General features: G+C 46.1%; 4 protein-coding genes across 15 annotated transcripts in view; 3 read left to right on the plus strand and 1 right to left on the minus strand.

Moving 5' to 3' along the window:
• The first annotated feature begins 177 nt into the window (after positions 1-177).
• On the plus strand, positions 178-15,687 carry slain2 (SLAIN motif family, member 2). Of its 6 annotated transcripts, none has more exons than XM_070832317.1 (10): positions 178-862; positions 3,460-3,602; positions 8,956-9,123; positions 9,232-9,405; positions 9,498-9,851; positions 9,958-10,104; positions 11,335-11,421; positions 13,135-13,173; positions 13,664-13,871; positions 13,988-15,687. In XM_070832317.1, the coding sequence occupies exons 1-10, from the start codon at positions 381-383 to the stop codon at positions 14,046-14,048; spliced, it is 1,863 nt and encodes a 620-aa protein (XP_070688418.1). In that variant the 5' UTR covers positions 178-380; the 3' UTR covers positions 14,049-15,687. The 6 variants fall into 6 exon arrangements, with proteins under 6 accessions (XP_070688418.1, XP_070688419.1, XP_070688420.1 ...); XM_070832318.1 differs by having other exon boundaries at positions 11,338-11,421; XM_070832319.1 differs by lacking the exon at positions 13,135-13,173.
• A 2,313-nt stretch (positions 15,688-18,000) lies between these two features.
• On the plus strand, positions 18,001-20,040 carry slc10a4 (solute carrier family 10 member 4). Its single transcript, XM_070832323.1, has 3 exons — positions 18,001-18,524; positions 18,791-19,001; positions 19,516-20,040. The coding sequence occupies exons 1-3, from the start codon at positions 18,001-18,003 to the stop codon at positions 20,038-20,040; spliced, it is 1,260 nt and encodes a 419-aa protein (XP_070688424.1).
• A 708-nt stretch (positions 20,041-20,748) lies between these two features.
• Positions 20,749-23,030, plus strand: zar1 (zygote arrest 1). The gene is made up of 4 exons (XM_070832794.1): positions 20,749-21,456; positions 22,219-22,311; positions 22,601-22,675; positions 22,749-23,030. The coding sequence occupies exons 1-4, from the start codon at positions 20,749-20,751 to the stop codon at positions 22,890-22,892; spliced, it is 1,020 nt and encodes a 339-aa protein (XP_070688895.1). The 3' UTR covers positions 22,893-23,030.
• A 286-nt stretch (positions 23,031-23,316) lies between these two features.
• The window catches only part of fryl (furry homolog, like), a 54,346-nt gene continuing 51,683 nt past the window's right edge, over positions 23,317-25,979 (minus strand). For all 7 annotated transcript variants that reach the window (XM_070832592.1, XM_070832589.1, XM_070832593.1 and 4 more), the window contains one exon: positions 23,317-25,316. In XM_070832592.1, coding sequence (XP_070688693.1) covers positions 25,076-25,316 — 241 coding nt within the window. In that variant the 3' untranslated portion in view covers positions 23,317-25,075. The remainder of the gene's footprint in view (positions 25,317-25,979) is intronic.

Below are 25,979 nucleotides of genomic sequence, written 5' to 3' on the forward strand. Positions count from 1 at the left end.
AGGTTTAGTAATCCCACTCCTCAATAAGAGCATGTGTAAACACCACCTCTCTAAACGCGTTTATTAACTGTGCACGCGCAAATAGGTGTTGGTTACGTGCTCGCTCACGGCAGTGAACGCGGTGACGTGTTGCTCTCCGCCGCCTGTTGGTCTTTCACAGTTGGTGACGAGTATTATGAAAATGGCCTCGACCCTGCCCGTGAGCTCGGTTAACCGGACAAGATGACGATGTTGAGCTTTTTAAGTCCGTCGAACACCAAAGTGTCTTCCTTGAACACGTAGATAAGAGTGAAGTGGACGAAAACAAAGAGAGCGACGGCAGAGAAACGACTAAAAACCCCACAGACCACCGCATATTTTCTCCGGGCTAAGGAGCCACCATGGAGGATATCAACTCAAATATCAACGCGGACTTGGAGGTGCGGAAGCTCCAGGACTTGGTGAAGAAGCTCGAACAGCAAAACGAACAGCTCCGGAGTCGGTCCACGATGCTGTCCTCGTCCGGAGCGATGTCAGCGAACCACAGACCCCTCAGCGCCGGATACGACTCGAGCCTGTCAGCGGGGATGGCAGCCGGTCTGGCCGGCTTCCCTGGGGTGGGGTTCGTCGGCACGGGCGGCTACGGCGGACTGCTGGAGAACAACCGCTGTTTGAGCCCCAGACTGTCTTACGACGGGATCAGCTTCAGGAGGGCGTATGAATATGAGGGGGCATCTGCTGCCGCCTCTGTGTCGAGCATGAACTCACTTTATTCAGACACCACCGGGGGGTTTAGTGATGAAGGGGAAACATCCATCCTGGACGAAGTAGAAATCTTAGATCTCGAAGACATGGATTGTCTGCACGAAGACGAGGACAGCTGGTGAGTGACAGCCATGTCTCGGGAGCTATCTTGCCTTTACAGCCGTCTCTGTTTCTTCAGAGCTGGGTGACAGCAGTAATTGCCTGGGCACAGCTGCTCAACACATTATCTGCCACGACAAACGTCTGGCATGAACGATCTCAGTAGCTTGCCTGAAATCTGAAGTCATCTGTACTGAGGGAGCCTCATTGTGGGTCACTGACTGAGGGATGTTGTTTTGGCAAGTCATGTGGGCGATGCCAAGCCCCCTCTAGGAGTGTATGATCACAATAGACATGCTTTGTCATACAATCAGTGCAGAATCTCCATCCATCTATCTCACACCTCGCCCACAGTTTGTGCATTTGTTCCCGATGTTGCTGATCAGCAGGCCTCAGAGGCTCCGCTCTCAGCTGCCAGGACCCAGAAGTCCCTGATCATCTGTTGAACCGTTTTGGTGTTGTGATGTGATGCAGTTTGTTGCTTGGCTTGTCATGGCAGCGGTGGCAGGAGATCAGTGCTTGCAGTAAAACTGAAAGTTGTTTTGCTGCCCAGCGGCCATGTGGGAGAGGTAGCCCTGGTTATATTCCTCCTCTGAATTCCCTTCAGCACACCAGCTGGCACCCAGCCACAAGTGCTCTGCAGCGCAGAGTGAGTAAGGCGAGAGATTTGAGAGAGGACTGTCATCTCATCATGTAGGAATAAAGGCTATGTCCGTGTCAAAAAGCTGACCACGAGCAGTGGTTTACAGGGATTAGAAACAATGGCCATCAGTCATATAAAAGGGCCACGCGGAGTGTCCTGTGGATAAGGTTGGCCATTTGTCATCATGTTGGTCTGCTTGTTATCATTTATCCTGACAGCCCACATGCTCTTAATCCTCTCCCAGCTCTCCGTGTTTGTATTATTTCCTCCAGCGCTGTGCATTTATGGCGTCTAGGGTTAGGTGGCTTTGCATAGACACACTTTAGAAGTGTAATCCTTGAAACTCGGGAGTATGATTGGATTTGTGCTGCTGTCTAAATCTCTCCTCTCATCCCAACTCCAGGAAATCCCTTGAGAGTTACACACCGAGATGAGCCTTCATTACACGGCTGATGTCAGGCATGCAGACTTGGTAGATGGGTTTAGAGAGTCCGCTGGAACAGAAATGGGCTAGTTATTTGTAAGGCATCAGCTACTCACTGGACATGAATATAATGAAGGGCAGTCCTCAGAAGATGGTCCTCGTTATCCTTTTTGGAAGGGTTTGTTTGATTTTTGTTCTCTATGATAATTACATTATAATAGGTGACATCAGGGCGTAGCTCCCGATGCAACTTAATCAGTCACTAAAACCACCACAAACGTAGGTCATGTTTGGTTGAAAGTCCGCTTGCAGCAGAGTCTTGAGTGCAGCGTGCCTGTGCCAGCCACTGAGCCTGTGGCATCGGGCTACTTTCAGACATTGCTCACTCATGCTCCACAGAGCCAGTCTCATTATGCCCTGGCTGTTTGTCTGCCCTCTGGATCAGATTGCTATCCGGGATTACCCCGTAGTGCGTGGCTTTCGCCAGCTTCTGTCATAGACCTCTGTAATCCCTGAATTAGCATCAGACTGGATTTAAAATGCTGCGCTCTCCTGCGGCAATAGATGCTTGTCACGCTCCTGTGACAGCATGTGAACATGACACACATCATCGGGTCAGAGCTGGAGGTCATGTATGTAAGTGTTTGGTCCGTCAGAGGTAGATTTACTATGTGCTGTACTGAATCAGAGTGATGGTCATTGTGTTGATAAACACTGAAAACGTGCCGCAGGATTTCAGGCTTGTGTTTCTCTGTGCTAGCCTGCCTTCGCCTGTAATGTTTCTGCTTTCATCATGAAACACTTCTTCTATGGCTGCAACAGAGCTGACAGCTGCTGACTCAGGTTCCTCCTCTGAGTGGAAACTCTTCTTTTCTCTTCTCTTATTCTCTCTAATCAAAGGTTAAGGATAAACGCACTTTTGGATCACTTGCATTACAGACAAACAGAAAGTAGTGGCCTCTTAACTTAGTTTGTTGCCTTGCTGTAGTCTTTTATGTGTTTGTATCAAAGGGAGGAGTGTTTGACAGTTTCAATCAATACAACTGACTAAGCAGTGAACGCAGTAACTTTTTCAAAGGATTTAGGCTGCTGACAGTGGTTCACTCTTAAAGTCTGCTGCGGCAAGGGGAGAAAGTTACACTGTCCTCATTGCAAGGGGAGACCCCAGAGAGAAATAAACACTGGTTTCTTTCTGTCAAGGGTCAAGATTATATTGGAGTCTAAAAGATGTCTGCAAGTCACCACTGCGAAAGTTTTCAACAGATATTAAGTCTCAAATAGATCTGAAGTGAAATAATAGTCATTTTAAGTGTCGGTAAGCATGGTCACATAAGTGCCCTGCCTGTCCACCTCCTCTGTCACTGCCATTGCAGCAGTCTATGATAAAACACTTGTTATCCCCTCAATCTCATTTCCTGTGGCAGCTCCTGGGTCACATCCCATATGAGGTGTGATAGGTGAGACCGTCACTATTATGACTGCTTGTATTGCTTTCATGAACATGAAAAATAAACCATGCCTATTGACTATGCTGTTCTTGTTTTTCCAGGCTATATGAGACGAAACTGAACAGTCCCCTGCAGAAAACCTTGAGTCCTATCGTGTGGTGCCGCCAAGCTCTTGACAACCCCAGTCCCGAGATGGAATCAGCCAAGCGCTCCCTCATCCACAGATTGGACCTCACCCTGTCAGGTAAACAACACCAGTGAACATGAAACATGTAGACTCAATTTAGCAGCAGCAGCAGCAACAGCAGCAACAGTAATGCTACACTTAATTAATCCCTCTTTCCAGATGTCAGAGGTCACCACTGGAGTTAGGAGGAAGTCACTGTCTTGCTAATGACACTTAAGCAGGAACAGAATGTCCACTGAGACAAAGACTTTGCTGTGATTGTTTTGTTTAGAGTTTCCCTGTGTCTGTCTGTGTGTCTGTCTGTCTGTATGTCTGTCTGTCTTCGTGCTGATGGTCAGTCACTCTCTTGCTGTCAGTTTCCTTATTTGTCCATTTTTCTAATTGCTTAACATCAGTCATCAGAGCTCTTCATCTTCATCGTTAAAGCAGTTGTAATTCACTACTTGTAGCCGGATAAGACTACAATTATGTAGTTCCTTCCAGTTAACTAGCTCACAGTGAGTGTGCATGAGTCTTTTCCCCCCTGCTGTCATGGCAACGTCATATGAAGGGACAATAGTAAATGGTTGTTTTATGAGATGCAAATGCAGAATTGTTGATCCAGCATGGTAGGGCTTGTTTATAAATGCAGAGATAATGCTTTTTTCCAGGCTAGATAAGAGGGGGTCGTCATTGTTGTGATGATTATTCTTATAACTAAGAGCTTTAATTTATGGGAGTGAGCCTCCTCTGTTAATAATCTCACTATTTCCTTATATTGATTTTCTTTTTTAGGCACAAGAAAGCAGAATAAATTACTCTGTGCTGTACTCATTTATTTCTTTCACGAGTGTTACAACTACTACGCAGGAAGCACAGATGGATGTGTCATTCATGCAGTCAACGTTCCTTTGCATAGATGAGCTTTAGAACGAGGGATTATTATTCTAAAGGGAAGATGAACTGCACTCGTGTGCCTGTGCTGCCCGTCATTGATGGTGGAGGCTTGTGTTGACCTGGCAGGCACAGATGAGGCAACAAATCAGTGGCACATCAATCGGAAGATTAACTCCCTCTTGAGGTTACAAGTTTCAGAAAGCTTCGAGGGTTTGTGAGAATCCATGTGTGTTTGTTTCTGGACTCTTGTCTTCTTTGGATATGGGATGGAAAGTGTGGCAAACAGTTGTCAGACGGGGGACAGCTATGCACACCATCAGGACTTTGGACCACTGATAGTGTTCACGGGATTCAGTTTTCCATTTCTGTTCCTGCTTTGAAGAACTGCGTGTGAAAAATAATACTTAATTTATACTTCACCATGGGGTTTGCAAAATATTTATCATTTTGTTTCATATGATTGCACCTAGGGTACATACACTATTTATTATTTATATTTACATCTGTCAAAATGTTTCCTCTTTTTAGAGCATCACTTACTGGGTTGTAATTCATGTCCCTTGTCGTTTTACACTCAACTAAAAATCATTTCACATTTTATACAGTGTAAATCAAACAATACGTCACCCATGTCTGCCTTATTTTTGGTCCTTTATGCTTTGTGTATGTCTGCTATCTGAGCTTTTGACTGCCACTAATTATAGTTAGTCCCTTAGTGAGGACGACTGGCCTCAAATCCTCGCAGCTAAACTGAGAGGGGTCATTTCCATTTTGACAGTGGTATGCCCATGTGACGGTTAGATCATGTTGAGCAGTAGGCTGCTGAAGGTTGATCTCCTCAGCTCTGTTGTGCAAGACTGTAGACACACAGCTCCTCATTCAAGGATACTGGGATTTGTTTACAGTGGCTGCTACATCAAATGACTGTTGCTCTTTGGTGGATTCAAATTGCACAGCTTTTATTTTCACATGATTCTCAGATCAGATAAAAGAGCACTTTGTGGTATGAGAGCTGTTTTGGGCGACCTTCTTAATTGATGTTACATCTGATTGGTATCAGGAATCTGCAACTTAAATGAAAAAGAACAAAGATTAATTTCTCTCTCTTTTCTCTTTAGTTTGACCACAAAGGCTTGTTTCTGTACTTACAGACTGGACTTATCTCTGAGGCAAAACGTAATAATAATAACTCAGGCAAAAAATTGGGTTTCAAGACCTGCATGTAAATGTGGCCTCAGAGGACCCTCAGTGGACAAAGCATGCTATCTGTCTAGCTGCTGAAGAAACCTACAAATGACTCGGCACTCGAGTGGGGTTAAGGGAAGCGTGCTCACTAGTGGTGATATCATCACTATAGGTGTGGATGGAGGATAACGTCATCCTGCTTGGGCTTGAAAATATCCCTCCTGTCAACTGATATCACCCTCTCCCCTCTCCCCTCTCCCCTCTCCTCATTTGGCACTGATGCTGTCACTTCTTTCACCAAGGCTTGCATAAAGACAGAACAACAGAGACTTTCTTGGGAGTCTTGTGATCCCCTGAACATCAATGCATTTAAATTGAATTAACAAAGCGTGAAGGTGGAGAATTGTATCATGATTTTTGTTCAAATTGAGATCCTTTCTCTGCACACACAGTCATAAGCGGATCTTAAGCGCTTGCGTTGCGACAGCGTCTGTGTGAGGCTCACCACAGAGCCCTCCTGGCTCCTGGATCCTCTCCTTCACACCCGGTCTCTAACAGGAGCATAGAAACCCTGTTGCCATGGTGTTGGTTGAGTTTCAAAGCAATTGCAAACAAAATTTCAACTTCACTTGTGGCAGATTCAAGTCAAAGCGACGACTTCCTCATTTCCTTTAACGCTTGTTTCTGTCTGAACATGAAGTGTGTGCCAGCTTAGACAGTAAGTATACGCTCATACAAGGCAGTCGCATATCTTAAACGTGAACTTTAGTTCCAGCTTGTCAGTAGAGACCAACCCTTCTGTCTGTGCACACCCTGTTAAAACCATATCCCCAGATGACGAGCCTCAGTTATATAACTAGTATAACAGGGAGGAGACGGCTGTGAGTTCTTTATTCATGTCGGACAACCCTGATAAACAGTCAAAACACGTGTTGCTGGAGCTGAACAATTCAACAGTTTTTCCATAGTGCTGCTTCGGCAGCAGTCTCAGGAGGTCCCGACCACAGTCACATAGCTGCCCTGGTTTACTCCTGCTCATAAAAGCATTGACTTTTCTCAGACTGTAGTTAGCTCACCACCTTCTTGCACATGTCTGCTTCCTCCTCAGTGGTGTTGGTCTCTCTTCATTTACAGAGCTGCTCTGTGTGCTCTCCTCTTGTGATGTGCTCCGAGCTCTTTCTTAAAGTCATTATTTCTTCTTATTATATTTTTTTTTACTTCAAGTAGACCTCAATGCCAAGTGTTGTCTTTCATTTCCCACTAGCCATTTAAGCCCTCCAGGCTTTAATTTTAAATCAGGCTGTTGTGTGCTGGCTTCTTCTTTTCGTTTTTTTTTTTCTTTTGGTCTGTGGAAACTGCTCTGAAGTTTCCACAGCTGAAAGGCCAAGACGGAAAATCCTTCAGTACGATTTCATATCACAGTAAATCGAAGAGGCATCAATCACAGTGGGTAGAAACGGCAATTACTCTCTCTTCTTTTCTTGTTTTAGGACATGAGGATTTGAGGACACTCTATTTTGGTTGGTCCCTGTGCTGCAGATCCCTTCAGATTCAGCTCTGTCTCTTTCTGGTGACAATTTTGCTGCTAGAGTTGCTGTGATGGGGCACGCTGTCATCTAACCACCTCCAAATAGTAGTACACATAACCCCGAGCTGGGTTCATATGGGCTGCAGTCCTCCTCACAACTTTGTAGCTTAGACCCAGCCAGTGTAGACTGCATTACAAAGATTTTCCTAATCATAGCAACTGTGATTCCACAACTACATGGTGCACAGGCACAAGAGATGATTCATATTTGTCCGCACAGTAATGTCATTGTGTTTCTCAGTGGTGTGTTCATGCATATTTTTAGCCAGAGCAGCTCACAGTGGGGCTTGACAGATACAGTTTGTAGCTGACTACTTTGTTTTCTCTGTTACTGGGGGTTAGTTTCACCAGGTGGACATTTTAATCTGATGATTTGACTCTTCTTGAACAGGAAACCAAGCATCCATTGTTTTAAAGTGCACCGCATCACAGGCCCAAAGTACATGTTGCAGTGTTGTTGACATTCCTCAGTAGCTGATCTGTGAGCATGGCAGCAGAGTGGACATGATGGTATTTCCTAAATAATGCAGGAGGACAGAGTGCAGAGCACAAGGAGAGGGAGAAAGTGGGAGCAGGAGGCAGCTGATCTTAAAAGGCTCCTTTCCAGTCACTCACCACCCAGCTGTGTAAACACATCCAGTCAGAGAAAGAAACAGAGGGATGGGTGAAAAGAGATGTTAACCCTCTGAACCACCAAACTATCCCAGTGACCAGCAGCCTGTCCAGAGTCTGATCTCATGACTGAGAGCAGCGAGCCTGTAGTAGACTGGAGCATTTGACGGCTGCTTCGCTGGGCGTCACAACAGAATTGCATTGTGCTCTGTGAGTATGGGCTGAATAGAGTGCATTGTTAAGTGCGTCTGCCTGCTGATGAGGTAGGAACTCTATCAGGCCCACGCTCAGCATACGGTTTAAGAGACTCGACCAGACCGGCAGCACACTGAGGAGCCTTCATAAAGGTGCCGGCTATGAGCGGACACTGCTGGTGTTGTAGTCAAACACTGGGATGGGTTACAGTGAGCTGAACAATGAAGGTCTCAAGGCAGTGAATTATTGGTTGTTACTTATTACTGGACAAAGGAGGGAAAAAATCACACCAGTTTTCACAAAGATCCTTCTGCATTGATGAATCCGATAACATTGGAAATTTCTCATTTACTAATCTGTTGGTCAAAGAATCCCATTAAGAGATGATGAGTTGATAGTTGAGAAGAGCCTTTCCTTTTCATCTGCTGCTGACAGTTTTAAATCACTTCTCTGACCAAAACAGTATCACACAGTATCATGAATAAAGAAATGATGTGACATTTTAGACTAATACGCAGTGACTCAATGTACTACTGTGGATATTGGTGGTGCCACAGAATAAACAGATAACTACTGATCATATTAAGAGTTAACATGGGTGTGTTCACTGCTCACATTTGTTTGTCATATTTTCTTAGCTGCTAACTTGTCAAATAAGCTATTTATACAGTTCTGAGCAAAAACTGACTTATCTGTTCTGAGTCATCCTCCGCCTCTCTTTGTACTAAGGTGTGGTTGTGATCTTCAGAGCAATGCCAAAGAGAGATCGAACATTTGCAGTGCAGGCCCTCAAACTGTAGAATAACACGGCTGAGAGCAAGAACTTTGCTCTCTTTTAAGGCATAAATGCATGAACTGGTTTTATTACCAGTTCTGTAAAGCTTTCGATCTTTCCTGAGTGTCTGATGCAGTGAGGACTGACCGATATGTTACTTCTGCTCTGTGCCTCTACAGCCAACAAGCGCAGGAGCCTGTATGGAAGCCCCTACAACCAGCAGGGTTATGGAAGTCCGTATAGCACAAACGCAGCCAACAGCCCTTACAGCAGTGGCTTCAACTCCCCCTCCTCTACCCCCAGCAGAGTGCCCATCGTCAGACAGCAACTAATGCCTGGGAACGCAGGTATCTGTCTCTCTCTATGCATCGCTAACATTTACAGAGCACCTGTTGTTATTGTTGTTGTCGTTGAATGTGGGGGGCTGAAGTGTTCACAAACGATTTCTTTTCCAGTACAACAGCGAAACGCAGCAGCAGAGAGGAATCCTCCAGCGGTGAGCCCACAGTCATCAGTGGACAGTGAGCTGAGCACCTCAGAGATGGATGAGGACTCAGTGGGCTCCTCAACTACCTACAAACTCAACGACGTCACTGATGTCCAGATACTGGCCCGCATGCAGGAGGAGAGTATGTACCTGTACCACAGTCAGCCCCAGTAGTACCGTGACCAAACCTTTTTAATAGTGCTTTGTAACTGTGAGTGCATCCATGTCTGTCAGGTTTGAGACAAGACTACGCCGCAACAGCATCCAGGCGGAGCTCAGGTTCGTCCTGCCACTCGCTGCGGCGCAGCACCTTCAGCGACCAGGAGTTAGATGCACACAGTCTGGAGGACGAAGAGGAGGCGGTGCACCCGGCCTTCCACCTGCCCTCCAACCGCTTCAGCCCCTCCCCTCGACACTCTCCCCGCGCCTCCCCCAGGAACTCGCCCCGCTCTCGCTCCCCTGCCCGCTCTATTGACTACAGCCACAGCCGCGGCTCGCCTCAGCCCATCATCAGCCGCCTGCAGCAGCCTCGCCACTCCCTGCAGGGCCACGGGCACGACCTGCAGACCAACGTGGTGAAGAATGAAGGTAAACAGAGATGGAAGAGGCGGAGGACATGTGAGTGGTTCAATCGTGTGATTCTGGATACTGTCACTGGGCCTGAGTTGACGCTCTACTGATGTTTCTGTCGTAGAAAAGCTGCGCCGTAGTCTTCCCAACCTCACGCGCTCCTCGGCGGTGACAGCCCAGGGCCCCGAGCCCGTCAAGAACAGCCGCAGCTGCGAGTCAAACCTGCAAGTGCCAAACGGAGGCTCTCCTCGACACCAGAGCCAGTCTGCTAGTGAGTATTGTGACGGACACAATCATAGACAACATGTCATACTTTCATTTAAATCCATTTTAATGCAAAACACACAAACCCTCCAAAGTTGTAAATGAATCTTCACACTGGAGTGGACACCAGACTTATTACTGATATATTACTGTGTTGTCAGCTGACACATGAATATTTGTTTTGCTCTCCAAGTATACTGAACATTTAGAAACATGACAGCCTGTGTAGTCTCTTGTTAGTCATTGTGCATGTGGGAATTCTGTAAATCCTCCTGGCTGTGCCACAGTACAAGGACTGTGCTGCTTTGTAGTGCCATGGCTTTGGTGTGTGGGGATCCTCTTTGTCTTTGATCATTTTCAGTTGTAATATCTTTTATTCACACACATCCTTCCTCCTATCGCCTTGGCATAACTTTCACTTCAAAGAAACACACTCATCCTGTGGAATTAGAGCATGGCGCCAGCAACACTGAGCATCCAGAGCGACTCCTGGTTTCAGCGACACTAACATTGTTTTACATTTTGTGTCCAAGGGTTTTATGGTCTTTAAGAGCTTACAGTCCCACCTCTGTGGGTTAACAGTATCCATTTGATGTAATCCTGTAATGGGAGATAAAGGTAATCCAGAGACAGTAATCCCTCTCTGTTGCTACGGAGGCTCAGAGGACAGGGGTCAAGGGGCAGGTTTTAGCTGGTTAAACGTGTAGCCGCCTTCATCCTGTCTTAACCAGCCCTCTGAGGGGCAGGGTGTTGATGTGGCCTGAGCCTTTGGACCTTTTATACATTACAGCAGATATTAGGTTTTCTGCTGAATCTGAAGAGAGTGTTTTACTTGTATACGTCGGCTTAAAAAGATATAACTCTGCGGTTTATAGTTGTATGTGTTCTCCTTCCTGGGCTTTGGCTGTATTGGGCATGAGAGACACCTACATTTCTGCCTCTTTCACTGACTCCTCCTCACTAAGCATGTGTTCCCAAAACCAGCCTCCATTTCTCTGTCTGTGCTGAGGCTGGTATACTGGCTGTTAAACTTGGACATAGCACTTGCTCTTCGCTCTGACAGCCTGTTGCTCCTCCTCCTGAATGAAGATGCTAATGGCTGTTTGGCTGTAGAGCCCCCTAGTGGCCTCAAACTGCATCTCAGGCTTAAATGGCTTCACTGTCTCAGCAGTCCCTTTTTCCCCCCGTGATGCTGTGACTCTGTCAGAATGAAGTCTGAAATGTCCTTGTTTTCCAGCAGCAGCTCAGCTCCCGAGATACTCGACCCCTTCTCGCTCCTCCCCGAAACCCAAACAGCACCTCCAAAGCCCAACTGCCCTTCGAGGTAACAGCCTGATCCTAAACCAGCTGCAGGCTGTGAGATCGATCTCACTTGCAAACATGTGCGCAATTTATGACTTATACTAAAGTCAGCTGCCTGTGTACTGAAAGTACAGACTATTGATGCAGGAGTGTAAATTATTCTGAAGTGGTTATTTTATGTGAGGAAGGTGCATTAATGCACTAGTTGCCAGCTTGTTTTTGTTCACTGTAACAAAAGGAAAAAGAAAGAGGTGAGGCTGGGGTTTGTTGCCAGAGAGTTTTTCCCTCAGTTATGCCACCATACTGAGAGGATTTAACGATCAAACTTAAAGTGACAGCTGATTCACAAGGATTGTGTCAAGCTGCATCTGTAGGAATATAAACGCGATCGTATTGGCTCAGAAATGTCAAAACAGTGGTCCTGTGCTGTTGCTGGTCCATGTTGATGATCAGAGTCACTTTACTGTCATTCCGATCTGTCTGGCTGCATACAAAGAAATGTGTCATTCATCTGTTCATCTTTACTTGGATTCAATTACAGTTTTTTGTCCTCCCTGTTTTATTTCTATCATTAGTAAGTGCCGTACACTTACACTTTTTATTGTCTTTTTCACATATCTGTGCACTTGAAGTACAAATTCATCTCTCTTGACTCTCTTGTCTTTGTACGTTATTTCTAAATTCTAAACTAAATAAATTAGCCAACAGGGAATTTTTGTTATGTTTTCACAGAAATGAGCATCAGGTTGACATTCTTCACCGTGTGAACTGCTTTTCATTGTTAGTCCTTCGTGCAGACGTGTCACACAGCGATGAGAGGCACTTATTTGCGTGACAAGGAGGGAAACCTTTATCAACAAGGTTTTCCTCTAAACAATCTGTATTCTTAGGGAAAATAACTGGTCAGCTGAGGTAATACTAGCTGGTACACTGATGGGATTTGCAGCAGCGGCCACAGTGAACATTACCGTTTCTACTGTATGGGGGGCATATATGATATATTATATTCAAAAACTAGATGTCTCTCATTTGGAGAATAAAAACATCCCCAAGTGATTAGCCTCAACGTTGCTTCATGTGTTCATATTTTATTGGCTCCCATTTTTTTCCCACATAAAGTGTTACATTAAACACACTCGGTTGGCAGCTTGCATTCTAATACAAGTGGATTCAACTGGGTGATCATTTCGGAGGCTGTACTTGGTGGTGCTGTTAAACTTTACTGTTATAAACTAGCAGGTGTTTCTATTATTTTGGCCACCACATTAATATGAACGACTTCTGTACAGTTCAACAGCACTGCAAACTCCATCCTCCAAAACGATCATGTGGTTGAATCTACACATCTTAAAACATTTTGACCAAAAACTGATGGTGATGATCCTCATGAAGGGAGGATTTATGGCAGGACTGTTAGACTGGATCGGTTTGAGCTCGGTGTATCATCCAAGTGTTACAGAATCACCGAAGGCTGCGCAGGCAGTTACGGCCGCTTGTAACCGCAGAATGCCTCTCAGCACCCTGTTGACCCCCCCGCTGTCCCATCACCATCCACTGCTACACCTGCTCTCCACATAACCTCAACAGGTCCTTTGCCACATGACAAGTGGAGTCGTTGCTCATATCAGCCAAGGGCCATGCACCATTACGCTTTGTTAAGAAAACAAACACCACATTGAAGCGCACCCTCAGCTCTGAATTAAGGCCTGTCTCTGTTGTCTTCGTCTTTGTCTAGTCCCACTCTCCTGTTGCTTTGGAGAAGAAGGTGATTTCAGTGAGTATTCACTGAGGGTTTCCACCTTTTTAAATATTGTGATTGTGACTCCACACCGTGGTGGTGTTGATGTTGTGCTTTGGTTTGTGCTTCTGGTTTTCACTGGTATATAAAGTATGTGTGTGTGTGTCACCTCATTCTGTCAACACATTAAGAATCATAGTAGGCAGCTACAGAGTTAATTAACCTTTTCTTTTTGTTTTAAATGTTTTTAATAAAGTTCATTTTGGTAGTTTCTAAACTTGCATCTCAACAGGTTTGATTCCATTTGTGATGGATGTGGTTAAGAACGACCATGTTTGATAGATGTTCTTCATTATACAACGTGTGACTCGGCATCATGTTATATCTATTTCACACTACTGTGCTCTTGATCATTACTTCATTGGTGACTACTGACAGACTGAATCCTATGAGAGCATGTTATCTATAGGACTGTGTAAGGTGACTCAGTTAAACCTGACTATGGTCCCGCTCTGCCTCTCTTCAGTCCCCTCTCCCAGTAAGCTGCGAACTCCGGCCACCCCGTCTCCGCTGGCTTTGAGGCAGCCGGTAAAAGCCACATCCAACCCCGGCTCGGCCACCTCTACCCCCACCCGCTCCCTGGCTCCGCCACGCAGCGGCCTGCCCCGCCCCAGTGTTTCTGCAGGAGGGGGGATCCCTCTGCCTCGCAGCAAACTGGCCCAACCTGTGCGCAGGTAGATACACCACAGACATGGTGGCCCACTTCCTCTTGCACTGTAAATGGGTAACAGGGAGATGTTTCTGTTGACAGACTTTTATTGACTTTGTTTCTCCCTCTTCTCATTCCCAGATCTCTTCCTGCTCCTCGGACCTATGGCACCGGTGACAACTGGAGAGAAGGTTGTTACTGAAAGGGGCCAGCAGGGGGCCCTCCAATCAAGCTATCACCACAAGGAGGCAGACATTACAACATGGCACTTTATCTACTTGGAAATCTTTTAGAAGAGAGACAGACTGTGTCCAAAAAATATATACAAATCAGAATTTAAAAGAGGAGAGGATAGTGTCCACATGGCATCAAAGAGGGACCTCCCATCGTGTTTCTCTGTGGGGTCTGGCTCTGGAGGGGGTCAGGCATGTAGTGCAGACAGCCCAGAAAATGCCAAAGAAACCAGCCCTAGTCCAGCTCGGCCAGCAGAGGACACGTCGCCTGCCTTGGTTTGACTGCAGTCATCTGTCAGGCAGTCCATATCACTTCATAGCCCAGCTCTCCTCCCGCTCCTCTCCCTTGCGCTCCTTTCACCTCCCTCAGGTTGAAATGTTTCCACACATTTCTCTCTTTATGCTCTGTGTTTAACAGATGTAGGTGAGCGATCTCTATGATGATGCTGTGCAGGTGGCATGTCCCGTAATGTTAGAGAACTGTCGATGTCTTGCAACAGTGAAAGCACCTCTGTGTGGGTATGACGTTTAAGAACCTTTCCTCGTGTGAAATCAGCCAGAATGTATGCACAAGTTTGTTTTGGAAATTATTTATTCAAATTATTTAAGAAATGTATGTCAGAACATCCATATCAGTATTTTGTTTTAAACTTTTAATTGTTTGAAATGTACGTTTTGAACCTCAACCGCAAGCTAACTTTCCAAAGCCTTTTTTTGTTTTTCGAGTCAAATCAGGACGTGTGAGAAACCCTGGTGAGTAATGACACCTCGGCCAAAGCCTCAGTCCTCATTGTTACCACAGTTTGCCAAGATTACATTTTTCCATTGAAGTGCTGCGATTGGTCAGTTTAAGAACAGGCTGACATTAGGTCTGCGCTATATTGGATGTCTGAAACAAACTATCTATTGAGAAAGAAACCTGAGCCCAGAAAACGTATTTTGTCCCCGTTCACCCATTCAGGCAACGAAACCAAGAAAACGTTGATGTAGTCCATTAATCCCCATTAAAGATTTCTGTCCCTGTGTATCATTCATGCCATGAAAAAAAATGGGAAAATGTCTCGAAAAAGAGGAAGTTGAATACGTTTCGGTGGCTTTTACCTCTTGTGCTATGGACATGAATCAAAAAGGTGTGCCAGTGGTAGGGAAGCTGTTCCGATAATTGATGTGCTGGGTGTTATGAAACTAGTGCCTATAATTTAAAGTTTCACTTGAGTTTGAACATCATGTTTTGTTTGTTCATTTATCATTTCGTGCCAATTTCTGGTTTTGCCAATATTATTTGCAATTTTGCATCACTACTTGTTTGATTTGCTTGCCTGTTTTTTTTTGTAATTGAATCAATACATTTATAATTGCTTTTAAAATGTTTAAAATGCGCCTTCATATTTATAACTAATTACTCATTCTGTAAATGAAACTATTTATTAAAGAGAGAGGTGCCTCTGTCAAAGCTCGGATTCAGTGGGGCGCTACGACGAATGTTGCAAAAAGACATACCACACCTTTTGTGTGAACGTTTTTGTTATTGAACTTTTTTTTATATCCACAAACATGACATTCAGTTTCCCTGTGTAAATTCACATTTCAAATAAAAGCTGAAAAGTTGTTCTCCCTTTCTGCACTTTTTGAGACCTCGACATATTTAAGAACAAAGAAAGGTTTGGATCGCTACAACACACGCTGTCAGTACTAGAACTAGAACTACTAACTATACAAGTTAACAGTCAAACATTTGAGTGACTGCAAAGCAAATTCATGCTGTAAATTTTCTGCAGGTCAAGAATTGTGTTTGCAAACATTTGAGTGTAAACTCCTGATTTTACGTGCACTGGGCTCTAACGGTGCCCTCACACGACGACCAGCTCTTTGGCAGCACCTGAAAACAACGACGTCCGAAGCTGTGACTCTTCACAGTCAAATCCAAAGTATTTATTTCACCTGGAGTTTGTATGAAAGGACAGAAACTGCCAAAACTAAGCGTGCACAGCCTCTAAGGCAGTGAGTAGAGTCAGTCATGTGAGCAGTAATCAAACCATCAAATACACACACACACACACAATCCTACACTTTTAAAACTTGCTCTTATCTTATTGCTCTAATATTCACTCTCAGAATGGGACCTGCTCAAAATTGCTTTGTGCTCAATCAGCAGTTTTTGTTTTAAAGGGACTTTGAGATCAGGATCATTTATAGGTTTGATTACTGTTTAAACTACACTGGATGGAAACTGCCCCTCTCTCAGACGGGGGTAAAAAGCCTCATATGTGGGAAGAACGACTTCACAGACAATCTGGTGTCTTTTCTGTTCTGTTCGATTAAGCAGTTTTCTGGATTTCAGTAATGAAATGCTCATTAAACAGAATTACCGACTTCAGATTATCTACAGTGCAGCGTCACCAAGAAAGTGACAGTACAGCTTTTAAGGGGAAGGTGACTCATTGTGTAATCTGCTCACAGATCGCTGTTGCGTTATGCACCTGGAGGCCCCCGGTGGTTAATGGGGGACACGGTGCGTCTCCAGGAAGGGGAGGAGACAGATGAAAGCCTGAGTCACTGACTGGTGCAAACTGTCCCGTCCCACTCCAGCCTCAGGCCCCGAGGACATGTGATGATGATACTAAGCTTCCTCAGTGCAGGAGTCTCTCTCTCTCTCTCACACACACACACACACACACACACACACACACACACACACACACACACACACACACACACACACACACACACACACACACACACACACACACACACAGAAGATAAGATGGACTGATTTTAAAACAAGTTAGACAGAAGCTCTATCAAGGCTCAGCCCTGCATCTCAGGGTGAACAGCAGGGTGTCCAGTAACTATATACTAAATGTACTACAGGGGCAAGTTTTAGCTCAGTGACGTTTTTAGGACTTTTCCTCCACAACAATCTGAAGGAACTGTTGTACTTTTTTATCATGTGATCTGTCATCACTTTGCAGATTTTCACATAATGAAATATTAAGCCACAGTCGATAAAATGTGAATAATAAAACAGCACATATCATAAAATATCATCATCTAAACTTCCCTACAGTTGATGTGGTGGTTGGACTCATCAGGTCCAGCTTCAGCATCAATAGTCTATAAGACAGAAGGGTTCACCTTCCTGTTGACACATTTGCTGCTTTCACTGAAGTCCTCGTTTCCATCCACCTTGCCTGCTGCCCGCAGCAGTGGAGACTGATTCAGTTCATGTCGCCCTGACAGCTTCATGTCATTAAACAGGCGCGCGCGGTGGTGAGACTCTTGAGCTGTAATAACTAACTTGGAGATGAGGACTCGTGCGTAATGCGCACTCTTCATGAGAGAAACAGCAGCGCGCACAAAAGAAACAGGCAGGCAGATTTTCACAGTTTGCTGCACCGGCATAAAGATCAGCGCAGTTTTCATTCATGCAGGCTGAGTTTACTCAACCACGACAAACAGCTGGTTTCCACGGGGCTAAATGATGGCCTCAGTAACTCTGCAGAAAACATGAGGGACAGACTAGCCTCTGCTGGACTGGGTGTAATCTCCCAAATGGAAAACTGCCAATATATAATAATTAGATTGATATGTTGTGGTCCTCGCTCCTTAAACGGAGCGCACAGCGGTATAAAAGGGCAGCCTGGCCGTTATTGATTGGCCCGCGCTCTCTGGCTGAGGCTGAGACCGTGTGCAGACTCCCCTCCAGCTATGTGCGTCTGTCGGACAGCCAATCCGCGGCACCAGTCTGACTCCGTGAGTCGCTTTAAGACCATCAGTGCCATGGCACCATCGCTTCCTCCGACCGCCGGATCCTCCCGCAGTTTCTTATTAGTTACAGCGCGCCACTAGGGGAATCATTTTACGCACGAGCACCTACAGGCACGAGCCGACGGTGGCGAGCCTCTGCCCTCCTGTTGCGCCATGGAGAACTCCAGCCTGTTGGGTGCACAAACTGCTGGCCTGAAGGACTCTCTCATGTCGGACACCTTGAAGCAAGTTGTGGATTTTCCGGAGGACGCTGCCATGGCTGGATTAGTGGCCAGTAGTGCCATCTTCCTTGGAGGCAGCAAATTCAGGACTGCCGCTGGCGTTGAGTTTATGGCCGCTCCGCCGACGGAGCCCCCTCACCTGATGCCTGCCTTTTGGGATTCCCCGCTCAGCCACGGAATCAATGTATTTGTGGGACTTGTTCTTTGCTTCACGATGCTGGGGCTGGGCTGCACGGTGGATGTTAGCCAGCTCGGAGAACATATCCGCAGACCCATCGGGGTGCTGCTGGCACTGGTGTGCCAGTTTGTTATCATGCCCTTGGTGGCCTTTCTGTTGGCTCTAGCCTTCTCTCTGGATGATGTGGCAGCGATGGCTGTCCTCCTGTGTGGCTGCTGCCCGGGAGGAAACTTATCAAACATCATGTCTCTGCTGGTGCACGGGGAGATGAATCTAAGGTAGATATACTGTACAAAAAAAGAAAAACAAAATGCAGGGAGTTACCAAGTTAACCTGTGAAAACTGCTCACAAGGTTGAACTATGTTTTGCGCGCATTTTCAGCAGATGACGCACTGAAATAAGCGGGACTTTGGTAAACTTTACGCATAAGTCTCCTGAAGTTAATGAGATATTTTTTGTTAAACGTCACTAAAATGATCCAACCCTGTGATCAGCGACCCCTCTCACTGCTGTAACGGTGCGTCTTTGCGCTTCTCTCCCCAGCATCATCATGACCATATCCTCCACTCTGCTGGCGCTCGTGCTGATGCCGCTGTGTCTGTGGATCTACAGCCGCGCCTGGATCAACACACCTGTGGTCAACCTCATGCCCTTCGGGGCCATCATCCTCACCCTGTGCAGCACTCTCATCCCCATTGGCTTAGGAGTTATGCTGAGGTACCGCTACACGCGCGTGGCCGACATTGTTTTAAAGGTAATTTGAGGGCAATTTCTCAAAGTTAATTATCCACTTGACTGATGAATTGAATCAGATGAATAATTCAATTTTGTGCCATTTAGACCCTGAGTACATCCAGTTAGGGTGCACCTTTGCGCAGAAACGCACTGCGTAATTTCCCTTGTCAGTCATAGATGCTGACGGCAGGAACAGTGACATCAGAGGCACAGTGTCAGGAAGAGCTCCTCCCTCCCATTTCTGCCAAAAGCCACACACATCAGTCACAATAGACAGTAACACTAAGCAGCACAGACGCCTGAAATCAATCTTAATCATGTAGCTCAAAATCCATCCTTTTCCTCAGAGGATGCACCCACATTTCAACATATGACGCCCTATTTCCTCACAGGCCCTCAATTCAGATGAGGGAAAAACTCAAATGAAAGCAAACCCTTTAAACAGGAGCAAAAAGCAGGAGATGCCTCCAGGAGCAAACAGCTGGCACACGTCCAGAGAATCACCTTCATGCTGACATGTTGTGTCTTTGCAGGCGTCTCTGTGGTCTCTGCTGGTCACCCTTGTGATGCTGTTCATCCTGACTGGAGCGCTGCTGGGCCCGGATCTCCTGTCCACCATCCCGCCCTCCGTCTACGTGGTGGCTGTCCTGATGCCTCTGTGCGGCTACGCCGCGGGCTACGGCCTGGCTGTGCTCTTTGAGCTGCCCCCCAACTGCCGCAGGGCCGTCTCTCTGGAGACAGGGTGCCAGAACGTGCAGCTGTGCACCGCCATCCTGAAGCTGGCCTTCCCCCCTCAGCTCATGGGAGGGATGTACATCTTCCCCCTGCTGTACGCCCTGTTCCAAGCGGCCGAGGCCGGCATTTTCATCCTGGCGTACAGGGTGTACAGGAAGAAGGTCCTGCACAAACCAGACCCCATGGGGGACAGCGGGGACACGGATATATCCTATCAAAGGTTTCAGGACGAGGACTTTGACTCAACTTATGGTGCCGTGACAGTGAGTGACCCCAACACCATCATGCTGGACCCCTGTCCTCCTGACCCGACTCCCGTTTAATGTGCAAAAGTCAGCTCTCTCCTGCAAAGGTAGGAGATCAGAATAGGACCTGCAAGTGGATTCATCATTCATTAAAGAAAAAAACAAAACATCCTGGAGAGCAGGGAGATCCTGAGTGTTTATCACTGACCTGACTGCTGAAAAAAAAAAAAAAAAGGGTGCTTCATTCATTCAATGTGACCATTTCATGTTTTAAAACATTGCTGTGTTAGATAGAACAAGTAGAAACATTTAGCAGCAAATCACACCACCAAAGCAACAAGACAGCATTTAGATTCACAAATGAACAGTGCTTTAAAACTCTGTGTGTGTGTGTGTGTGTGTGTGAGAGAGAGAGAGAGAGAGAGAGAGAGAGAGAGAGAGAGAGAGAGAGAGAGAGAGAGAGAGAGAGAGAGAGAGAGAGAGAGAGAGAGAGAGAGAGAGAGACTACATGTGACAAACATATCAGAAATATTCATTGCAGTACCACTCCAGTAGCCTATCTGTGCTCCATAGACACAACTAATGGTCTGAACATCATGTACCATATGTGTATATTCTTAACACCTGTATCAAGAAAATAAACTGTGTATAAGCTTGTAAACCGTGTCTCCTGTTTGGGGGGGGGGGGGCTGTCCCACACCTGTGCGTGATTACACCTAATGGAGAGCTCAGGAAGCCCAATCTATTTAACAAGCTGCACCTGCGACCCGGAGCCGGTTGAACAAAATGGCAACGTACGGTGACGAGCCAGTCGACAGCTACTTCTATTCACCTTACAACCCTTACGCGGGCAGATACCCCAGGTCCAAGGACGCGGGGTGGAAATACAAGCGTTACCTCTCCCACTACGGAGACACTTCGGAGGCCTTCAACAACCACCAGCGCGCACAGCTCAAGTCCATCTTGTCCCAAATCAACCCCAAACTCACCCCGAGGCTCAGGAAGGCGAACACTAAAGATGTGGCGGTGCAGGTGAACCCGAAGCGGGACGCCTCGGTGCAGTGCTCCATCGGACCCCGGACCCTCCTGGCCACGAAGCGGGACCTCCGGCGCAGCAGGAGGCCGGAGCCCACGACGCCCGGCGGCAGCCCCACAGCGGCGGGCGGTGTTCGGTACCCACGCAACCTCGCCGTGTACTCCCCCATAGCCTACAGGAGCGTCACCTCCTTCCTGGTCGACGACGACGACAACAACACCGAGGAAGCCTCCTGTGATGAGGCGCTGGCCGGAGAGCAGCCCGGGGACCCGCCGGACTCCGCGGGGGGAAGCGACGGGAAGAAGGGCCGAGAGAAGCAGGCGGGGGAGGAAGGACAGAGCCTGAAGCCCCCGGAGCAGCGACAGAAGGCCAAGTCCAAACAGCAGCAGGGGAAGAGTGAAGAAGTCCCACAGCCGGACACGGAGGGGTCAAAGAGCAGGGCGCGTGTGCGCTTCCAGGTGAGAAACATCACGTCCCTCATCTCAAGATGGGAGATCACTCCCCCCCCACCCCAACCCCTCCTGCTGTGGATTTACACACCCTAATATTGGCTTTTTAAATCTAATAAACTACATCAAAGTCTTTAGGCGCACACACACGCAGGTCCTGAGCCTTTAGAACTGTCACTCTACCTGCCACCACTCCTCTGATGGCAGCTTTACCCCATTTTCACTGGCTGAAATATCATTTGTTGTTTTTTGTTAGACTTAAAACATGAAGGCAACACACTACATACAAATAAAGTCCCTCAGACAGCAAACCACCCAAACATGGATGTTAAACTGTCATCACTGACTCCCTGTTTTAAAGCTTATGTCCTTGCCAACAGTAAAAGTCATGAAGATAATGACATGGAGTTCACATGATGGGCTCTGATATATTTGAATTTGGTTACTTTTTCTAATCACTGCTCATTCTTGAAGTGGCCCCACATGGTTCACACCTCTTGTAGGAAATGACTGAACTGTGCAAAGCAACAAATGAGAAGTTGGGGTGAATTTTCTAGACGGCAGGATAACTAAGCCAGGCTACACCTCCAGGAGGAAAATGTTCAAGTGCTATTATCTTCAAGCCTGGTGTGAGAGCCATGAAGAGAAACACTGTGAGATCAAAGCAGCTGGACTGTAAAGATGAGCAAAGCTTCGTTGTGACCGGATCAGTCTATTGATGGAGGGTGTGGTTGGAGTGAGGACTCAATGATTTTCCTCTTTGTCTATCAGTTTCTGGAACAGAAGTACGGATATTATCACTGCAGAGAGTGCAATCTGCGATGGGAGAGTGCCTATGTTTGGTGTGTTCAGGGCACCAATAAGGTGAGTGCTCTATTTTTTTATTTTTTCCCCCTTCAGTGTGTAAGGCAACCCAACTCAGCCAAACTTGCCAGTGACTGCTGAATTTAGTGCAAACTAATCTGAAGTCTGGACGGCAAATATTTCAATGTATTACAGCAATGGTGCTAAATGTTAAGATTGGCATCCTGCTATGACAGGACTATTGTATAGGAGGCAAAACTGTGTGTTTGAATGGACCATGGTTTAACATTTCAAAGACTCTGTATGAGACATTGGCCCTAACTGAAGTGTGTGTGTGTGTGTGTTCCAGGTTTACTTCAAACAGTACTGTAGGAAATGCCAAAAGGACTTCAACCCATACCGTGTTGAGGACATCACATGTCACGTAAGCTGTTTTCTGACTAAATTCAAATGATGACCTGAGTCCTGACTAAACTGACGCTCCTCTTTTATTTCAGAATTGCAACAAAGCTCGCTGTTCCTGTGCAATAACACAACGCCACGTTGACCCCAAGCGGCCCCACAGACAGGACTTGTGTGGCAGATGCAAAGGCAAGCGGCTCTCCTGTGAGAGCACTTTCAGCTTCAAATACATCATCTAGGAAACATCTCGACCGAACTTTGTCCTGTAAAAACATCAGCACAAGTGCTGTGGGGGTTGCCTTCAACCCAATGCCAATATATCTGCAGATGCAATAAGGGCATCGTGGGTACAATCACGTGATGTTTTCAAATCTAAGTTTCATGCCTGTTTTGTGTTGCTGTAATTAATGGTGAGCACCACACACTTTAGTGTAATAAAAGGCTACTGTGCACTCTGTGCTTAAGCTTCCTCTTCACTCAGACCACTGAGGTCTTGTCCATAATGGAAACTGAGGAAAGAAACAAACGGTCAATGATGCTAGTGACTTGACGTCTACATCTGTAAGATGTAACCTTAGAAAAATACTAGCTCTCTGTAGCTGTACTTTCAAAGTCCTGTTTAACTTGTTGAATACCATTCGATCAGGAAACTTCAGACAAAGCTTGTACTGTATGATTAGGTTTATTTATCCAGAGAGAAGGCTGGTATGTGAGTGAACGGGGGGGTGTATAATGCACCTCTACATTAAAACATCTTCCAGGTAAATAATATTTTCATTAAATAAGAACAGCATTCAAATGTACCAGACAAGCAGGAAAAAAAGGCTCTCTGAGGAATGAGTACAGTGACTGTTACAATGTGCCATGACAAGATTTCCAGAAAGCATTTAGGTAACGGTTCATGTCCTGCAGTCACAGCAGCAAGTAGGGCCATTCTGAAAGCAATAGCACAGCTCCGACAGCCATTTCCCCTCAGAAAACGGGATCATAATGTAGCAGGATGAGCGCGGCTTTGAAACGTGATCAACCTACGTGGACAAACACAAACCTTGGTCTCCCCTACATGAGGCTTTAAGCAGCACTACGCTGGGATGATGTGATAACGAAAAGATCACAGTGGAGAAGAAGGAATGCATATGACTTGGCTGGATCGGTGCGGTCCCACAGAAGATGGAGGCTTCATCAGATCTTCCTTACCACCACCATCACAAAGGCAGACGGGCGGCTAGTCCCAAATGAGCCCCGACCCCCTTTGCAAGACCACAGCCGACAACCAAGGCAGCCTTTGGGAAATTTTGAAGTTTATGATTAGATGACGAAGGTGGAGCGGATCATTCATATGACTCGAATCTGGTCTTGGCTTTCTCTCATCACATTAGCTTTATACATACATCCTATTCGGATGAACAGTGCATTACACAAAAGTACAAGGGAAAAATACTGGTTTTACACTATACATTTTCTAAAATATATACAGAGTAAAATAAGTTATGTTTCCATAATGAGCTGTAGCCAGTCTGCACTTGTGTGCAATTATATGCATTTGTGTGTGAGCGTATACCAGAATATCCAATATATCACACAGTCAAGAGTCTCTAAAGGCAGCTACTTATTTGGTTAAAGAGTGAGTTTTGCGTGAAGACCTGTTGAAGGGGAGTCTCCTCTCAAAGCAGATCAATAAACAGATATATTTCTCTTTTTACACTCCCTGAAGGCAAACGTTTCCCACAGGGTTACAATTACATGTTAAATATCCTAACATTTACAACCTAGGATGTTAGCTCTAATAAAAAATACATTTCTCAAAAAAATATTCTTGCAGTGCTCTTCTCTTTCAAGCATGCTTTTGAAAACTTTTTTTTTTTTTTTTCTTAAAACAAGATTTTTCTATGTTTGCTTATGAATATTGACGGCGTGTTCTCACACATACGACACCTCCTCTGGACTGTCTTACATGCCTCAATACCATCTTGCAGCCCAGGCCCCGAGGAGGCCACCGCTCGGTACGATGGGCCCATCAGGTCAGATACAGCAAAAAGGAAGGAAAAAAAATTGAAAGAAAAAAAAAAAAAAAAACACCAAAAAAAAAAAGAGGAAAAAAAAAAGTTATCATCCCACAGCGTCCTCTTATTCTTTTCCAGGCACACCACCACATGACTTATTGCAACTGAATTTTGCAAGTTGACTTGGTCTGGGAAAAGATGTTAGCTTTAAGCATTCATACATGTAATAATATATATTAAGAGTCACAGTTATTCCCACTCATCCTTTAGCCCTTTATAGGTGGAGTCTGTCTCGTCCTCCTCTGAAGCCCCTCACTGTCTACCCTCTCTCTACAGCTGAGGTGAGGTCTGTGTAGAGTGAGGGGGGGTGGTCTTTTTGTCCAGTCTAGTCCAGGCGTGCAGCCTGCAGTACCACAGGCTCACAGTCCAGTGCTGACCATGGTGGCGTGGGGGTGGCAGGTCTGCGCCTGACTCAGAGCCTCGCGGATCTGCAGGTTGAGCTCCATGAGGCGGGTGCTGGCCTGAGACAGGTCCCTGCTGGGGCCCACCACCGCCAAGCAGCCCGTCTGGCCCAGCGTCTGGTGACGGAAGTAGATGTGCAGAAGGGTCTGGACCGCATTGTCCGTCTCGTTGCCAAAAATGTCGTTGGGCCACAAAGACCTGTAGATGAAGGAGGGTCGGGGTCAGGACAAGCAGAGTTTTAAAGTGTGAGCAGAAACACACCTACTTTACTGTCAAGGGAAACAGGAAAGGTTGGTAGAGGTTCAACCTTTCAAGCCAATTTTACCAACAGTCCATCAATAAACTTGGAGCATTGCGGCTGAAATGGGAAATAGGCGACACTCGCCAGTGGCATTTGCTACGCTACCTACAGCAGGTGATTGACAGCAGCTGATGGTGGAGCTGCCTCGAGACATCACAAGGATGCTGCCAGCACATCTGCTAGTCAAGACTTTTATAACAACAGTGCTCCTTGTGCTTTCAACTCTACAAGGCTGTATGATTAAAACTATGCATTTTATTGTTTCAACAACAAATAATTCAAACACCTTAACCCTTTATCGGGCAAGGGACCATATTTGGTAACTTAAGTGGGAGTTCAAAATGCCGCCCCTTGCCTCACCATGAGGCAGTAGAACTATGAGAGTTCTCCAAACCAATCAGCAACAATCAGGCTACATGACAGACCAGCAAGAAACCATATATGGTAACTTCACTGACCGTTTTTTTGAAAAACTCGAAAAAGTAAAAAAGTCTTGTAATGACCACCAGTAATGGTCTAGGGTTGAAATTTTGAATTTCTAAGTATTTCAATGAGTGCCC

The sequence above is a fragment of the Pempheris klunzingeri genome, chromosome 6 (assembly GCF_042242105.1).
Source record: "Pempheris klunzingeri isolate RE-2024b chromosome 6, fPemKlu1.hap1, whole genome shotgun sequence".
NCBI classification, from domain to species: Eukaryota; Metazoa; Chordata; class Actinopteri; order Acropomatiformes; family Pempheridae; genus Pempheris; species Pempheris klunzingeri.